General features: G+C 39.4%; 2 protein-coding genes across 7 annotated transcripts in view; one reads left to right on the top strand and one right to left on the bottom strand.

Annotated features, from left to right (window-relative positions):
- The window catches only part of RO60 (Ro60, Y RNA binding protein), a 28,928-nt gene extending 28,405 nt beyond the window's left edge, over positions 1-523 (bottom strand). The window contains exon 1 of the mRNA XM_082426898.1: positions 171-523. Coding sequence (XP_082283024.1) covers positions 171-204 — 34 coding nt within the window. The 5' untranslated portion in view covers positions 205-523. The remainder of the gene's footprint in view (positions 1-170) is intronic.
- UCHL5 (ubiquitin C-terminal hydrolase L5) overlaps positions 1-15,865 on the top strand; it is a 50,881-nt gene that overhangs the window by 465 nt on the left and 34,551 nt on the right. For 3 of the 6 annotated variants that reach the window (XM_082427547.1, XM_082427543.1, XM_082427544.1), the window contains exons 2-4: positions 552-582; positions 8,408-8,471; positions 10,470-10,575. In XM_082427547.1, coding sequence (XP_082283673.1) covers positions 552-582; positions 8,408-8,471; positions 10,470-10,575 — 201 coding nt within the window. The remainder of the gene's footprint in view (positions 1-551; positions 583-8,407; positions 8,472-10,469; positions 10,576-15,865) is intronic. The other 3 variants (XM_082427548.1, XM_082427545.1, XM_082427546.1) reach the window with 1 other exon arrangement.

Raw genomic sequence — 15,865 nt, forward strand, 5'->3', positions numbered from 1 at the left:
GGGAGGGGGAAAGGCAGGGCTCCGGTCCCTCCTTGGTCCCGGCCAGTCGCGTTTCCGTGGTGATCTGAGAGCCACACCGCGAGGGCAGGAGCATGTCCCCAGCACTCGGCGCTCCAGTACTAGCTCCACTGATCTGAGTCCTCGCCCCAGTTTCCCCCGACTTTACGTACCGATTCTTCCCTTTCCACTACGGGGCGCCCCCATTCCAGGCAGGGGTGCCCAGGTGCGTGTCTCAGGCCATCGGTGCTACAGGAAGAGTCGGGTGCGCCTTGTCGAGGGTGGGGTGTCCAAGGCCCAAGCCGCCCCGGAACATGACATTCGAGTTATTCGGAGCAGAACCCCTCGAGTGTGTGACCAGCCCTGCGAACGTCCGCACAGGCTGGCCGCGTGGGACGCACGGACCACCTCGCTCGTTCTGCTCATTTTGTGGCTTCCGGGGAAGTGTGCTTTCTCCAGCTAGTCCTCCGGAGGCCACATGCTTGCCTCGTAATTTCTTTCTGACTCTGTCCCTTATCTCTGGTCCTAAGTAACCAACATATTTGACTTTGTAGCCTTCCCTGTCGCTCCAGCTCTTCTTTGGCAGTAAGTTTATTTTCATCTGTTACATTTTCTCAAGTATTAATTTTAGCTATTATGTTAAAACTTGTACTTGAGGTGGAAATTCAACATTGATATAGATAACTGTTTGTTGTACGTAGCTGACTGTTTGGATATCATGTATCGGGCATATATTGTTTACCTGCTGTGTCTGACACATTGGAAGGGTTTGGATAGTTTTAATGTGAATAAAGCATGACTGCTGTTCTAAAGAACTGACAAGCAAATTATAATATGGCGTATTAATTGCTACATTAGAGTAGGTACACACAGGTCGTGGAAGAGCACGGGCAGAAGGAAAGGCATAAACAGTAGTGGTGGTAAAGTATATGACTTAGGGAACAGCTGGGAAAGTGACTAAAACATAATGTAACAGACTTCAGGAGTATTTCAATCCGAAGCTGAAAAGATAAACTGAGGCCAGATTGTGTGCCATGTTGTGTAGTGTGGATTGCCCTGTAGCCCCTGGGGACTTAACTGTCAAAAATATTTCAAGGCTGAAATGATATTTTTATAATTTAAAAAGATTTACTACTTGTAGTGTGCAGGGTAGATTGGAATGAAGTAAGAGAAGCTAGAAGCCTCTTAAAATGGTCAGAATTTGAGATGATTGGCTCCACACATAAAGTAGTGATTTGGAGAGGAGGAGGTAGATTCAATAATTTTTGCTATATTTAAATCCACAGGACTGTTAACTGCTGGGATGTAGGGAAAAAGAGGTGACAATGACTCTAGTTTCTAGCTTGGGAGACTGGTGAAGTACAAGTACAAGAGAAGAGTAGGCTTGATGGACAAGAAAATGGGTTCAGCTTTGGACATACACTGAGTTTGAGATGTCTGCAGGTTTTAGCCATAAACGTTACCTTCAAAACCTTAACTATTATGACATGTTAGAGTTAACCTTAAGAAACGTATCAGGCAAATTTGTTTATTTTAAAATTAGTCCATTCTGTTAACAGCTTTTGCTTCAATTTCATACATGCAGAAAACTTGGAATTGAAAATGATTTAAATAAAAGCATGCATAAGAGACTGCCATGGAACTGCACCTTCTGTACCTGCACAAATGAAAACTGAAGCTGTAGTTATTAGACTGGTTTAATTAGCAGAAGAAGAACTTTGCAAAAAGTTAAATGATGGTAGTTGTATATCACCATCAGATGCTTCAAAGAGACTGAGTTTATTCCAATCATTTTCTTTTTTCCTCATTCAATTCATGGATTTAAAAAATCTTTGGAAGTTTATTCTTTCAAAAGTGAAACATCTTATTGTATTATGAATGCTATTGTAGATTTAAGTTTCTTCATTAAAGGGGAAATTATATGTGAGTTGAGTGAATATATTAAATAAAATTTTTGGTGGAATATAACATCATGGTAAAACAAAGTTCTTATTAAATTAAGAAACTGATGGAGCAGAACTATACTTTTAATTGATACAATGCATACGTAATTCATAAATGCAGCAAAACAAACTAGGATAGTCTACTAATTAAAAATAGAGGCTGTGTATTTCTGCTTCCAGCCAAGCTAGAGTAACAGGGACTGGATTTGCTACAACAAATCAGTGACCTCAGCTTTCCCTTCAAGAAACTAGAAAAAGATGAGTAAATTAAACCTAAAGTAAGCAGATAAAAGGAAGTAATAGAGATCAGAGTTGAAATTAGTAAAACAGGAAAGAGAAAAATAGTGGAGAAAGTCAATGAAACCAAAAGCTGGTTTCTCAAAGATCAATAAAATGCATAAACCTCTAGTCAGACTGATCAGAAGAAAGAGAGGAAACAAATGACCAATATCAGGAATAGGAGAGATGACATCACTACAGATTCTACAGATTTTTTTAAAAAAATTAAATAGTTATTTTTTTGGCTGCATTGGGTCTTTGTTGCTGCGTGTGGGCTTTCTCTAGTTGCTGCGAGCGGGGGCTACTCTTCGTTGCAGTGCGCGGGTTTCTCATTGCAGTGGCTTCTCTTGTTGTGGAGCACAGGCTCTGGGCGTGAGGGCTTCGGTAGTTGTGGCACGTGGGATCAGTAGTCGTGGCTTACGGGCTCAAGATTGTGGGCTTAGTATTGTGGCTCATGGGCTGTAGATCACAGGCTCAGTAGTTGTGGCTCACGGGCTTAGTTGCTCCGTGGCACGTGGGATCTTCCCGGACCAGGGATCGAACCCATGTCCCCTGCGTTGGCAGGCGGATTCTTAACCACTGCACCACCAGGGAAGTCCCAGATTCTACAGATATTAAAAGGATAAGTGAATATTTTAATAAATATTTATGCAAATAAATTTGACAACTTGGATGACATGTACAAATTCCTTTAAAGATGCAAATTACCAAAGTTCACTCAAGAGGTAATAAACAGTATAGCCTTATGTGTATTAAAGAAATTGAAATTGTAATTTAAAATTTTCCCACAAAGAAAACTCTAGCCAAAATGGCTTCACTAATAAATTCTGTCAAGTATTTAAGGGATAAGTAATACCATTTCTACACAAGCTTTTCCAAAGACATTGGAGAGGAGGAAGTACTCCCCAACTCATTTTATGAAGGTCAGCATTATCCTAACACCCAAACCAGACAAAGGCATTATAAGAAAAGAAAACTGCAGACCCATATCCATCATCAACATAGATGCAGAAGTTCTAAACAAAATATTAGCAAATCAAATCCAATAATATATTAAATAGACAATATATCATGACTGAGAGGGGTTTATCCCAGGAATTCAGGGTTGGTTTAACATTTGAGATTTACACCATATTAAACTAAACAAGAAAAACCATACGATTAGATTATCTCAATAATTGCAAAAGGCATTTGAGAAAATCCAGCATCTGTTAAGAATTACGAAGTGTTAGATTTTACCCTGCTTGCCAGCTGACAAATGGGCCTGCCACTATTTTATAGATGCTGGCAGACAACTTCAGCTTTATAGCTAAAGGATTGTATTACTCCTGGCACAGTAGGCAACAGGAGATTCATGTTTGCATTGGTTCCCTTGTCCTTTAAGTCCGTAGAAGTGGAGGTAGATGCTGCATGCATGAGTTTCTGTCATAGCTGAGAAACCCCCAACCTTAGGGAGCTCCCAATGTTAAAAGAGGCTGCTAGCAAACTTGCTCAACCTTTAGCTCTAGGGAGATACTATTATTACAGACAGCAATAAGTCTTCCCTCTGCCCCAGAGGGAGAAAATATCTCTGCCTTTCAAGTCTGTTTACTATTTTGACATCCTTGAAAAGACAGTTTTGAACAAATCTGGTAATTCCTCTCAGAAGACAAGCAGTAACAGTAGAAACCCATTGAGAATTGTCTCCCAACAAAACCCATCCTTTCTTTCTATACCAAATATGCCATTCCCTCAGCTACTCTGATTAATCTGACCTGACCTGCAGGGCTGGTACCAAATCTGCTTAATTTATCTCTTGGAGTGTTTTTGTTAGGGAGCCAGGTGACTTTTTCAAGTCTTTGTATCAGCCTTTCCTCTCAGCTTAAGGCATTAACTCAGATATAGCAGGGTGTATTCGTGATTGTGCAGACTCTGCCTGGGTCTGCAGGGAAGAAGTCTAGAAGAATTCCATCACCCACAACAACTCAGGCCCCTGAGCTGAGGCAGATCTGAGTGACTTAGAGCCAATGTGGTGTTTCCTTTACGTGAAGGTCTGTTTCAGACACTTGTAAGGTGCATGTCACCTTGTTTTGGGGAGAGAGGTGAGTTAATGCCTGGCATTAATTAAAAGTATAGCCATTCACACAGGAAATAAAAGTATAGTTATGAGCACATGGTACGCTTGGAAGCAAGTGTTGATTATAATCGTTGGGGCCTCCAAAATGGGACCTTCTTATTAGGGGTACAAGTTAACAGTGCCTCCAGCTTAGGGCTGCCTGTTCATTTCACATAATTGAGTCCAGTCCTCAGAGAGATTGCCTAAGAGCTGACAATACAGTTTTTCCTATTTGGTCACATCACCAGCTAAATGACATTTGTCTGTGCCATGAAATAACTGAAAGTGGGGTTGGGGAAGATATCAAGGGCTGTTTTTCATGGGAGGTGCAGAAGCTGGGCCCACGCCTGCTGCTTCTGGTAGACCTGTTGATACGGTTAGGGGACTGGCAATCAGTGTTGTCAGAACTGCGTGTTGCAAGATAGCATCCCTACCAGTCAATTAAATTTAAGTCACTGGCAACAGATTGGGAGAGCCTCACCAGAGTATTTTTCTTGGGGAGAAAGACTCCAGGTATATTGTTAAGAAAATTATTTTTAGAATTAGTTTTTGTTTGTTTGTTTATTTATTTATTTATTTATTTATTTATTTATTTATGGCTGTGTTGGGTCTTCGTTTCTGTGCGAGGGCTTTCTCTAGTTGCGGCAAGCGGGGGCCACTCTTCATCGCGGTGCACGGGCCTCTCACTATCGCGGCCTCTCTTGTCGCGGAGCACAGGCTCCAGACGCGCAGGCTCAGTAGTTGTGGCTCACGGGCCTGGTTGCTCCGCGGCATGTGGGATCGTCCCAGACCAGGGCTCGAACCCGTGTGCCCTGCATTGGCAGGCAGATTCTCAACCACTGCGCCACCAGGGAAGCCCTAGAATTAGTTTTTGAATAGACTTTTATGGAGCCACCAGTACTATAATACAAATGTGTTAGTCAAGATATAAATGTTTTAAAACATTTTAATTTAAAAATTTAATTTAATGTCCTATTAAGTAAAACCAATTTAATAAAAGCAGTGTTCTGGTTTGAATGGCAGATTATTTGGTCATCCTATTTAAGACCCAGTTCAACTATTTTTAAATTATTTATTTATTTATTTATTTATTTAATGTTTTTGGCCGCCCGGCCTGTGGGTTCTTAGTTCCCTGACCAGGGATCAAACCCAAGCCCCTTGCATTGGAAGCAGGGAGTCTTAACCAAACTGGATTGCCAGGGAAGTCCCCCAGTTCAACTATACATTAAAGTTTTTTCTGATCAGCAAGGATAGTTGGCTACCTCTTAACTTCCAGAACGCATCCCATGTACCTTTCATATGCAAAATATGCAGACTGCACTGTCTTTGAGTTATATGAGCTTGTTTCCTACTAGGTTGAAGTTCTTAAGCATCGTTAAAATAGTTTATTATTTCCTGTCCTTGTTAGGGCTTAATATCATGCTTGGCACTTACTTTCAACCTGCGGTTGCTTGAATCTGCAGACGCAGAACCTCTTGGATACAGAGGGCTGAATGTATTTGTTAAATACCAGTGAATCGTTAACTTTTTAAAGCCTACCCCCACTCCCACCCAACTTTTTACTTAATATGTATTAGAGGAATCAGCATGGTGATTCTTTGTGTTTGGTATTTGAGAACATATACCTCACAAGAATTGTGTGGATTGGATGAAGCAGGTAGTATTCTTGTTTTAAACATGAGGAAAGTGAGGCTCAAAGACATGTTCTCACTCAAGGTAAAGAACTTAAAGGCAGTGGTAGAATTACAACCCAGTTCTCTTGAATCATTGCTTATTTCTCTTTCCATTATACCATGCATTATTTGAAATTGAATGTACATAAGGGGATTATTAGAATTGAATGTATATAAGGAGATAGATGCTAACAGTTAAGTACTATGTTTTCCTTACACAGAGATGTGTATGTGTCTAACATGAGGTTATTTAAACAGTGTCACCACTTGAAATTATACCTTTGCAAAAGATTTTGGGGCTCTTTTAATTCAGTGGCTTTTGTTGTGTTTTTGTATGATACGTGCAATGTTTTAATGTTTGGCCTTTTTACAGTTGATTTCCAATAGCATAACCAGTGTTAACAAGTGCATTAGTGTTCTTTTGTGCCCTTTCTTGATACACGTATAAATATAGGTTCACACTTAAACAAGCTTTTTTCCCCAAGTTAATGTATGTGGACGTCTAGCAACCTGTTCTAGACATTCAGGTTGTTTCTAGTTTTCTCTACTACAAATAACGAAGTAACTCTCCTTGTACCTGTATCTTTAATACCTGGGTGAGAGCTAATAGATATTTGCTGAGCAGAGCAAATTGAGGTACTGAATGGTATGAATGCCCAAAGTCACATAGTTGGTTGGTCCAGTATTTTTTTTTTTTTAAACCACAGATTTTTGCATGTGATCTAAAGGCTTCTCCAGCACTCACTTGAAAACAATCTGGAACAATAGAAAGTGCCCAGACTTTGGAACCAGACATGGGTTTTAATTAACTTTTTGGCATATATTAGTTGCAGTGAATTTAGACAAGACACCTAACATCCCTAAGCCTCTTCCATATAATACTTTCCTTGCAGGGATTAGAGATAATGCATTCAAAGCACTTTACACATTGAAGTTACTGGTAAATATGGCTGTTTTTTTCTGTTGTGATCATAATGCTACCTGACATTTAATGGATCCTTAAAGTGTGCCAAGGCATTGTATTAAATGTATCTCATGCATAATAAATTACCTTATGAGATAGTAAGTTATCTCATTTATTTCTCACAACAGCTGTATGAGTATGGGGAGCAGAGAGGTTCAGTGGTCATACAGCTGGTAAATGGAGGAGCCATGGTTCAAACCTTGGCAGTTTGGAGGCCAGGCTCTTTAACCCCAGTACACCATTACCACCATATGAACTACTAGAGCACAGTTCTCGACCTTGGTACTCCTGACTTGCCTTGCAGGGGTTAGACACTTTGGGCCCGATAATTCATTTTATCTTGACACTTTGGGGCAGATAATTCTCTGTTGTCAGGGGCTATTCTCTGCAATGTAGGATGTTCAGTATCTCTGGCCTCTACCTACTAGATGCTACCTCCCCCCCCCTCCAAGTGACAGTAGTGACGGTAAAAATGTCTTCAGACATTTTGAGATGTTCCCTGGCGGGGGTGGGGGGGTGCAGAGGCATAAAAAAAATCATCCTGGTTGAGAACCACCGTTGTAGAAGAAGAACGTATTGGGGGACTCTGATGTAGTTGATATTAAATTAAAATTTTTAAAGTGTATAGAATTGGAATTTAGGAAAAGGGTCAGAACTAAATAGCGTTCTGAAATTCACTGTTAAGTGGTAGCTATTTATTACCACTTTATTTATTTATTTATTTATTTATTAATTATTTATTTTTGGCTGCGTTGGGTCTTTGTTGCTGCCTGCGGGCTTTCTCTAGTTGTGGCGAGCGGGGGCTACTCTTCGTTGCGGTGCGCGGGCTTCTCATTGTGGTGGCTTCTCTTGTTGCGGAGGATGGGCTCTAGGCATGCAGGCTTCAGTAGTTGTGGCACACGGACTCAGTAGTTGTGGCTCGCGGGATCTAGAGCACAGGCTCAGTAGTTGTGGCGCACGAGCTTAGTTGCTCCGTGGCATGTGGGATCTTCCCAGACCAGGGCTTGAACCCGTGTCCTCTGCATTGGCGGGTGGATTCTCAACCACTGCGCCACCAGGGAAGCCCCTATTACCACTTTAAAAATTAAGTGTACAATAAGGAAAAAAGGGGGCTGCGGGCAGAGCTGTGGAAACATAGCAGCTGAGTGAAGAGAGTGGGTGGAGAGGAGCCAGAGATTGAGAGAGACTGAGAAGGAGGAGTCATGGGGTGGTGTTCCAGTGAAAATAAATCTTGAAACTTTTTAAAGTTGTCAAAGGAATATACTCCCACTATAATAATTAGGAAATAGTAAAGGTAGGACTAGGATTTGACTGTGAGCCTTACCAGTTTTACCATTTTAATTTGTCATGTCTTATCGCCCCCAAATATGCTTTTATTTCAGTTAATATTTTATTTAATGGCGAAGGAAAAAAAATGAGTTATTTTGTCTTCTGAAGAAATAATTTCTTATTTCAGGTTGCCGAGGAGCCCAAGTAGAAGAAATATGGAGTTTAGAGCCTGAGAATTTTGAAAAATTAAAGTAAGTATGTTTTTACTTATGTTAAAAGTAATATGTCTATACTTAAGCAGACTTTCATGAGTTTATTTTGCTTGGATTACCTTAGGCTGAACACATTATCTCCTTTAAGATTTTTTTCAATTGTGTGAGGTAGGTATTATTCCCATTTTATAACCAAGAACCTGAGGCTCATAGATAAGTAATTTGCAAGGGATTCAAAACTAAGTCTCTGTAATTCCATATCAACAAAGTACTGATAGGTTGATTTTTTTACAACTTTCACTTATACATCAATACTGTTAGAACATGGAAAACATTTTAACATAAAACACATGAATAATAGGTCAGTCTACAAAACTATATTTGACAGATAATGTACATTAATAGTAATTCAGAACTTTATAAAAAATTAATTTATTTTTGGCTGTGTTGGGTCTTCATGCTGCACGTAGGCTTTCTCTAGTTGCGGCGAGTGGGGGCCACCCTTCGTTGCAGTGTGCGGGCTTCTTATTGCGGTGGCTTCTCTTGTTGCAGAGCAAGGGCTCTAGGCGCGTGGGTTCAGTAGTTGTGGCTCGTGGGCTCTAGAGCACAGGCTCAGTAGTTGTGGCGCATGGACTTAGTTGCTCCGCGGCATGTGGGATCTTCCCGGACCAGGGCTCAAACCCGTGTCCCCTGCATTGGCAGGTGGACTCTCAACCACTGCGCCACCAGGGAAGTCCCAGAACTTTTTTTTATACATTATTACATTGCTTCTTGGGGAGGTTACAGTTCAGATTCCAAATGTTGATGCCAGGAAGTACCTTCCTCTTACTCCATCCTTCTGACTTCTCTGGGCCTCTCCTTAACCCCCAACCTCCAAGCATTGACCCTGGATTGCAAATGGAGGGCTAGGGAGTTTTCACTGCGGGGAGCATTCTTAGGTCCTGGAATGGGGACTGTAGGGATATGTTTTTTATAGTAAGGAGACAGTTCCCTCCCCCCTATTTTCTTCTTCCCCACAAAGAGAGCAATCATTTTAGATGGAATGAGAGAGAAATTCTGGCTGTATGATCAGGGAAGGTTAATTAAAGATGCATCATTTGACCTGTCTTTAAGGGATAGGAAAGATTTTTGTGGCATGGAAGGCAGTGGTGAAAGATAGACTGGAGAGAATCCTGAAGTGGTGATTTAACGGTTTGTGGGCAACAACCGTTCCTTTGGGGAGGTGGTGATTTCATTATGTGTGAGATGCAACATCCAGTCATACTGTAGTGTGACGGTTGCTCATGCGTCCAATAATTATATGAAGGCGACATCCTATATTTCATAGTATCTATGCTAGCAGCCATTTATCTGTAAACATCCTGTGTGAACTTTATTCATGTATATCAGAATTCAGTCTAGGGTTAACAGCTTCTTCTAGTTTTGCTATGTTCTTTCTGTTTTTAAGTGAGGTAATATAAGGTAGAATTGAATAATGCACAGATGTGAGATTATTCCTTTCATTGTAATTCCATTTTTTAAAAAAATTTTATTTATTTATTTATTTATTTATGGCTGTGTTGGGTCTTCGTTTCTGTGCGAGAGCTTTCTCTAGTTGCGGCAAGTGGAGGCCTCTCTTCATCGCGGTGTGCGGGCCTCTCACTATCGCGGCCTCTCTTGTTGCGGAGCACAGGCTCCAGACGCGCAGGCTCAGCAATTGTGGCTCACGGGCCTAGTCGCTCCGTGGTATGTGGGATCCTCCCAGACCAGGGCTCGAACCCGTGTCCCCTGCATTGGCAGGCAGATTCTCAACCACTGCGCCACCAGGGAAGCCCTATAATTTCATTTTAATTGATGTATTTTTTTAAAGTTTTGTTAGCCGTGTCTTGGGCAACATTCTAGTAACTATGAACAGCAATAGAAATCTTAAAAAAATTTCTCAAAGTTACTTCATTTGCATTGTTATTTGTTAAGTAAATGACTAAAAGTTAACATATTGACAGTGTGTTAAAAGAAGCAAGGTTTGGTGTCACTAATTGGTATTTTTTTGTTTTGTAGGCCAGTTCATGGGCTGATTTTTCTTTTCAAGTGGCAGCCAGGAGAAGAACCAGCAGGCTCTGTGGTTCAGGACTCCAGACTTGACACGATATTCTTTGCCAAGCAGGTATGGCCCTTGGATGCTGTGGCGTCTCAAGAGCAGCCCTCTTCACAAACAGGGCTCTTCCACCTGTGTCTCTAGCGCAGCCGTTCTCAGACTTCTCGGTCCTAGGGCTCCTCCACATTCTTAAAAATTACTGAGAGCCCCAAAGACCTTCTGTTTATATGGGTTATATTTATTAGTATTCATCATTTAGACATTAAAACTGAGACATTTAAAATATTTATTAATTGCTTTAAAAGTAACAATAAATTCATTACATGTTAATGATAATGTATTTTTTAAATGAAGCATAACTATCTTTACCAAAGCAAAAGAGTAGTGAGACAAGTGCATTATCTTACATTTTTGTAAATATCTTTAATGTCTGGCTTAATAGCACACAGCTGGATTCTCCTATCAGCTTCTTTATTCAGTCTGTTGCAATGTTTTCATTTCGTTTTGTTCTTGGTTGAAGTATATGATTTAGTCTCACACATACGTGTAGTTGGAGAGGGAGAAGTATGCTAATTTCTTTTCCAGGAAATTATGGATATTCTTTGATATTATATCAAAACTCCAAAAATGTTCCTCTCCTAAAGATTGGTTGCAGTGTGAAATCTGAGATCATATTAATGAGCTTTGTACTTTGATATATAAAAATCCTTTGGTTTATCTTGCTCTTCAAAAGGATCTTTTACTCTTGGAGGATCTTATAACATTGTGCATTGGTCATTTTGAAAATTTACCGACTTAGGCAGATTTTCTAAATGTTGACACATGATTATATGTGTTATCAACAAGTCACATTTGTTAATATCAGCATCTGTATCATTAGAAGAATTGATAAAGTATCCTGAAACTTTTAAACTCACAGTGGTGGATCTATGGATCTGAATCTTACAAAATTCTAATTTTCACTTGAGAATTCAAATTTTATGAAGGACAACAAATACTGTCAGATGTTTTCCTTGAAGTGACAGACTCATTTCACTCATTTTCAAGAAATATCTGCCAGATGCCGTCTGAACAACCGTATTTGTCTGCTGTATGTTCTTTCAAGTAAAAATGATGTTCCAAGAAAAAGCAGCCAACTTAGCTGACAGTTCAAACAATTGTACTAATGCCTTTCCTGGAATCAACTGGCATGTTTTGGTTTGCAGCTGAAGTGCTTTATTTGTACCACCTGTTTCACTCAACCATAATATTAAAGACTTGTACTCTGAGGTCAAAATATAATAAAAATTTTACTGCTTTATCAAAGACATTCTTCACTAAAACTGGTTTTTGTTTTGTTAATTTTTTAAATTATGCACGTGTGTCAGTGAAACAGTTTAATGCCACTGCCTAGGTATATGCTAAAATACCAGCAGTTTTACCCTCGATTGCTGTTGTGCTACAGTGTAAATAAGAAAGCAGGAGGAAAAAGCAAAAACAGTTTTGGAATTATTATGGAAACAATTTTGAGCTCACAAACCCCTTGAAAATGGTCTTAGGAATTCCCAGGGTTACATGGACCCCACTTTGAGAACTGCTGTTCTGGAGTATACAGTGAAACGTTTAACCAACATTATTAGATGCCTCCATATTTTGGAGTCCATTGTTTGGAAAAGCTGAAAAAGAGAATAATGAAAGAGGTTTGATTAATGTATAAAATCTAAGCTAAATATGATCGCATTTGTTTGAAAATTGCCCTTATTTCTGAGACTCAAAAAATTGCTTAAGATAATCTGAGTAACCTTTAGAAAGGTGGAAACTTTTTAATAAAACTGCTAATTCTCATTACTGCCCTTTAAATCAAACGTTTACTATTCCACTTAGTAACTTGTTTTTCCTTTTTCTCTTATTTTATTACTTCTTTCCATTTTCCCCCCAACTTTTAAAAATTGAGTGTTTTTAGAGAAATTAGAGTTTTTTTGCTTTACTTCAAGGGTTAGGAAAACATTATTTTATCATTGTGTACTTAAAGTATCTTAAGTTACAGAAATATATAGTGATGAGTGAATATCCCTGTGCTCCCACACCCATGTCTACTAACCCCTTCTAACAGTTTGACTCATTCATTTAATCAACGAGTAGTTGTTGAGCACCTCCTTTGTGCTGGGCATTGTTTTAGGTCCTAGGGATGGAATGGTGGATAAGGCAGGCATGTGTCTTCTTATTAGTAACAACTATCACCATAGCAGTACCAACAACAGCCCACATTTACCATGTTTGCTGTGTGCCAGATACTGTGCTTCAGGTATATTATTTATTTAACCCTTGCAACGGCCCTATGAGGTGTTACCCTCATTTCACAGATGAAGAAATTGAGGCCTAGAAAAATTAACTTACTTGCCTGAGGTCACACAGCTAGTACATGGTGGATCCAGGATTTAAACCCAGGTCTAAAGCCCAGGTTGGTGGTTCCACCTTCCATACTACCTCCCACATTTTCTATTCACTTGTTAACACATTCATTTTTTTTTTTTTTTTTTTTACTGAAATTGGACTGTTGTGCAAAATATTTTGCATCTTTCTTCACTTAATGATAAAAGTTTGACTTTCAGTGCACACAACAGCATTAGCTAACATATTGAAGGCTTATTAGGTATGTTTATATGTATTATTTTTTAGTATTAATTTATTTGTAGTAACTGATCCTCACAGTGACCCTATGTGGTTTTACAGGTTCCTCATCATTTCACAGATGTGGAAACTGAGTCCCAGAGAGGTTAAGAAACTTGCCCAAGTTATGTAGCTAGTCAGTGGGAGAGCTGGGTACAAACCCAGGCACTGTTGCCTTGAAGTCCATACTCTTAACCATATCACAACACCACCTCTTTTAAAAGTATTCTTAGTATAAGCGTCCTATAATTTATTTAACTAAATTTCTTAATGATAAACATTTTGAGATTCTAATTATTTCTCTAACACAAATAATCCATTTATAAATTGTAATATTTATCATTGTACTATAATAATTATAATCACTGTGATTTTCAAGATCTAGGTAGTAGAGAAAAAGTAGGGGACAGATAGTTTGGTCCTTCAGGTGATTTTTCTCCTTTTAAAGACAGTTTTTTTAAGGTATGTAAGAATCTATACCCATGATATAAAATGTAAGCATTATAAATGTACAATGTAGAAAATAAAAGTCCATTATAATCCCTGCTCCAGAGATAACCACTTAAAACAGTTTATATTTTTCAAGATTTTTCCCATATATATTTGTGTGTGTATTTAATTGTATTTCTTCCATACTAAATTGTAAACCCAGGAGTTTTCATGTATAATCCCTAACACATAGTAGGTATCTGATAAATGTAGAAAGAATATTACAGTTAAAGAACAGTAGGATTCACTAAGACTCTAACAATGACTGACATATAGAGGCCTAGGTATTTTTAAGGTATAAGAAAGTACTCTGCAAAGAAAAAAAAATGATACTGGAGTACGAATTTATAATTTCTAGAGTCCCTTGATACTTTTCTAGTTCTGTATTACATTTCTACCTTACTATAATTTAATGTTTTATTTGTATTACATTATTCCTACCATGTTTATTAGTATGCCAGATTAGTGATTTCCCAATTATATTATATTTTTTTATACTATATTATGCCAGCAGTTTCTATTAAACTGATCAGTAATTCAACAATAATATCTATCAGTATTTTTAGTGTATGCCTCCTATGAGCCTATGCTAGAAATTTTATAGTATATATTACATAAATATATAATCCTTGGTTCTAGGCTTCAAGAGCTTATAGTAAAGATTTCCAATCCAGGGTCTCTGGACTCTGAGGAATATTTTCAGATATTTAAAACATTTAATTAAAATTATATTTATTTGTGATAACGTCATACAGATTAACTAAATGCATAGTTTTGGTATTTATGGATGGAATTGCATCATTTTAGAGAGGTAATACTGCCTGTCTTATGCTAATCACATGCTCTAATTGGAAGCGTGCATATGTGTGGATCATTGATTAACAAAATATCGAGAAAAGAAGGTGTCTTCGAGTAGTTACAATTTGTGTATAAGGATCCAGGAATGACCCTTTTGGTAATGCTTCTCTGCAAAACATTGTTGTCTTGTTACTGTTTCACTGATGAGAAAGCTAGGGTCTGTCTGACTTGTTGCTTTAGGTCATTGGTACTAGGTTTGTGTGACTCCACCTGCTCTGTCTTTCAGGAAAGGATTGAGTGTCTGCAATGTGTCAGACACTGTGCCAGGTGCTTGGGGAATGATAAACGTCAGGAGCCCTCTCCTCAAGGGTGTTTAGAGCTTAGTGGAGGAGATTGGTATTAATCAGTGAAATACAAAATTACAGTGGCAATAAGTGCTGCATGGAGTGAAATGAGAACCGTATTGTGAAGCTCGAAAATAATCTATTAAGACTACCCTCCCTTCGGACAGCAACTACAGAGTTTTGGGGACCCCAAACCACCCTCACTTCTGATACTTTCAAGTTTGGGAAGTCCCCAAGACCACCCTCAGGTTCTGTAATTTGTTAGAAAAGGTCATAGACCTCACCAAAGTCTGTTATAGTCACGTAGTTTATTACAGTGAAAGGACACATTAAATTCAGCCAAGGGAAGAGACATATAGGGCAGAGTCCAGAGAAGCTGCTCCTTGTCTTCTCCCAGGGGAGTCAAAGCCAGCGCCGTAACTTGACTGGCAGTGATGTGTGACAGTGTGCACAGAGTGCTGCCACTCAGGCCATCTCAGCCGATTCTTGGTATCGAGTTTTTATTGGCCCTCAGTCTCCAGCCATCCTGGAGGTTGAGATGATACTGTTGACCCAGAACCCACCCTAAGTCACACTGTGAGACCATCTGTGTGGCCCACAGCCCCCAGGTAAACGAAGACACTTTTGTGAGGCATGGCTTCTCAAGAGCCTAGAGATCACCTCCCTAGAGCCAAGGACAAAGGCCAGGCCTCTCTTAGGGCAAGACTAGATTCTTCACTGCACACATAAAAATGAGACTGACCTCTTCAGGGACATCTGAGAAAGCTTCTCTGAGTAAGTGACATTTCAGCTGAAATCTAAAGGTTAAATAGGTATTAACTGGGGGAAAGAGGTCGAGGATCATCCCAGATTACTAACAGCTTTATAGTAAAAGGGAGTAAGGCTAGTAAAATGTACTGTTACAGGAGGGCCAGTGTAGCTGGACCGGCGAGAGCACAGGCAGGGTGGTCTGAGATGGTGAAGCTGAGCAAGCCGTGTGTTGGTCAGGGTTCAGTACGGCTACGTGTAGGGAAACAATGGTTTACAAGAAACACAAGTTTTTCTCTTTCTCATTCACCGTGGAGCGCGTCAAGATGGCA

The sequence above is a fragment of the Balaenoptera physalus genome, assembly GCF_965194825.1.
Source record: "Balaenoptera physalus genome assembly, chromosome: 1".
Taxonomy (NCBI): Eukaryota; Metazoa; Chordata; class Mammalia; order Artiodactyla; family Balaenopteridae; genus Balaenoptera; species Balaenoptera physalus.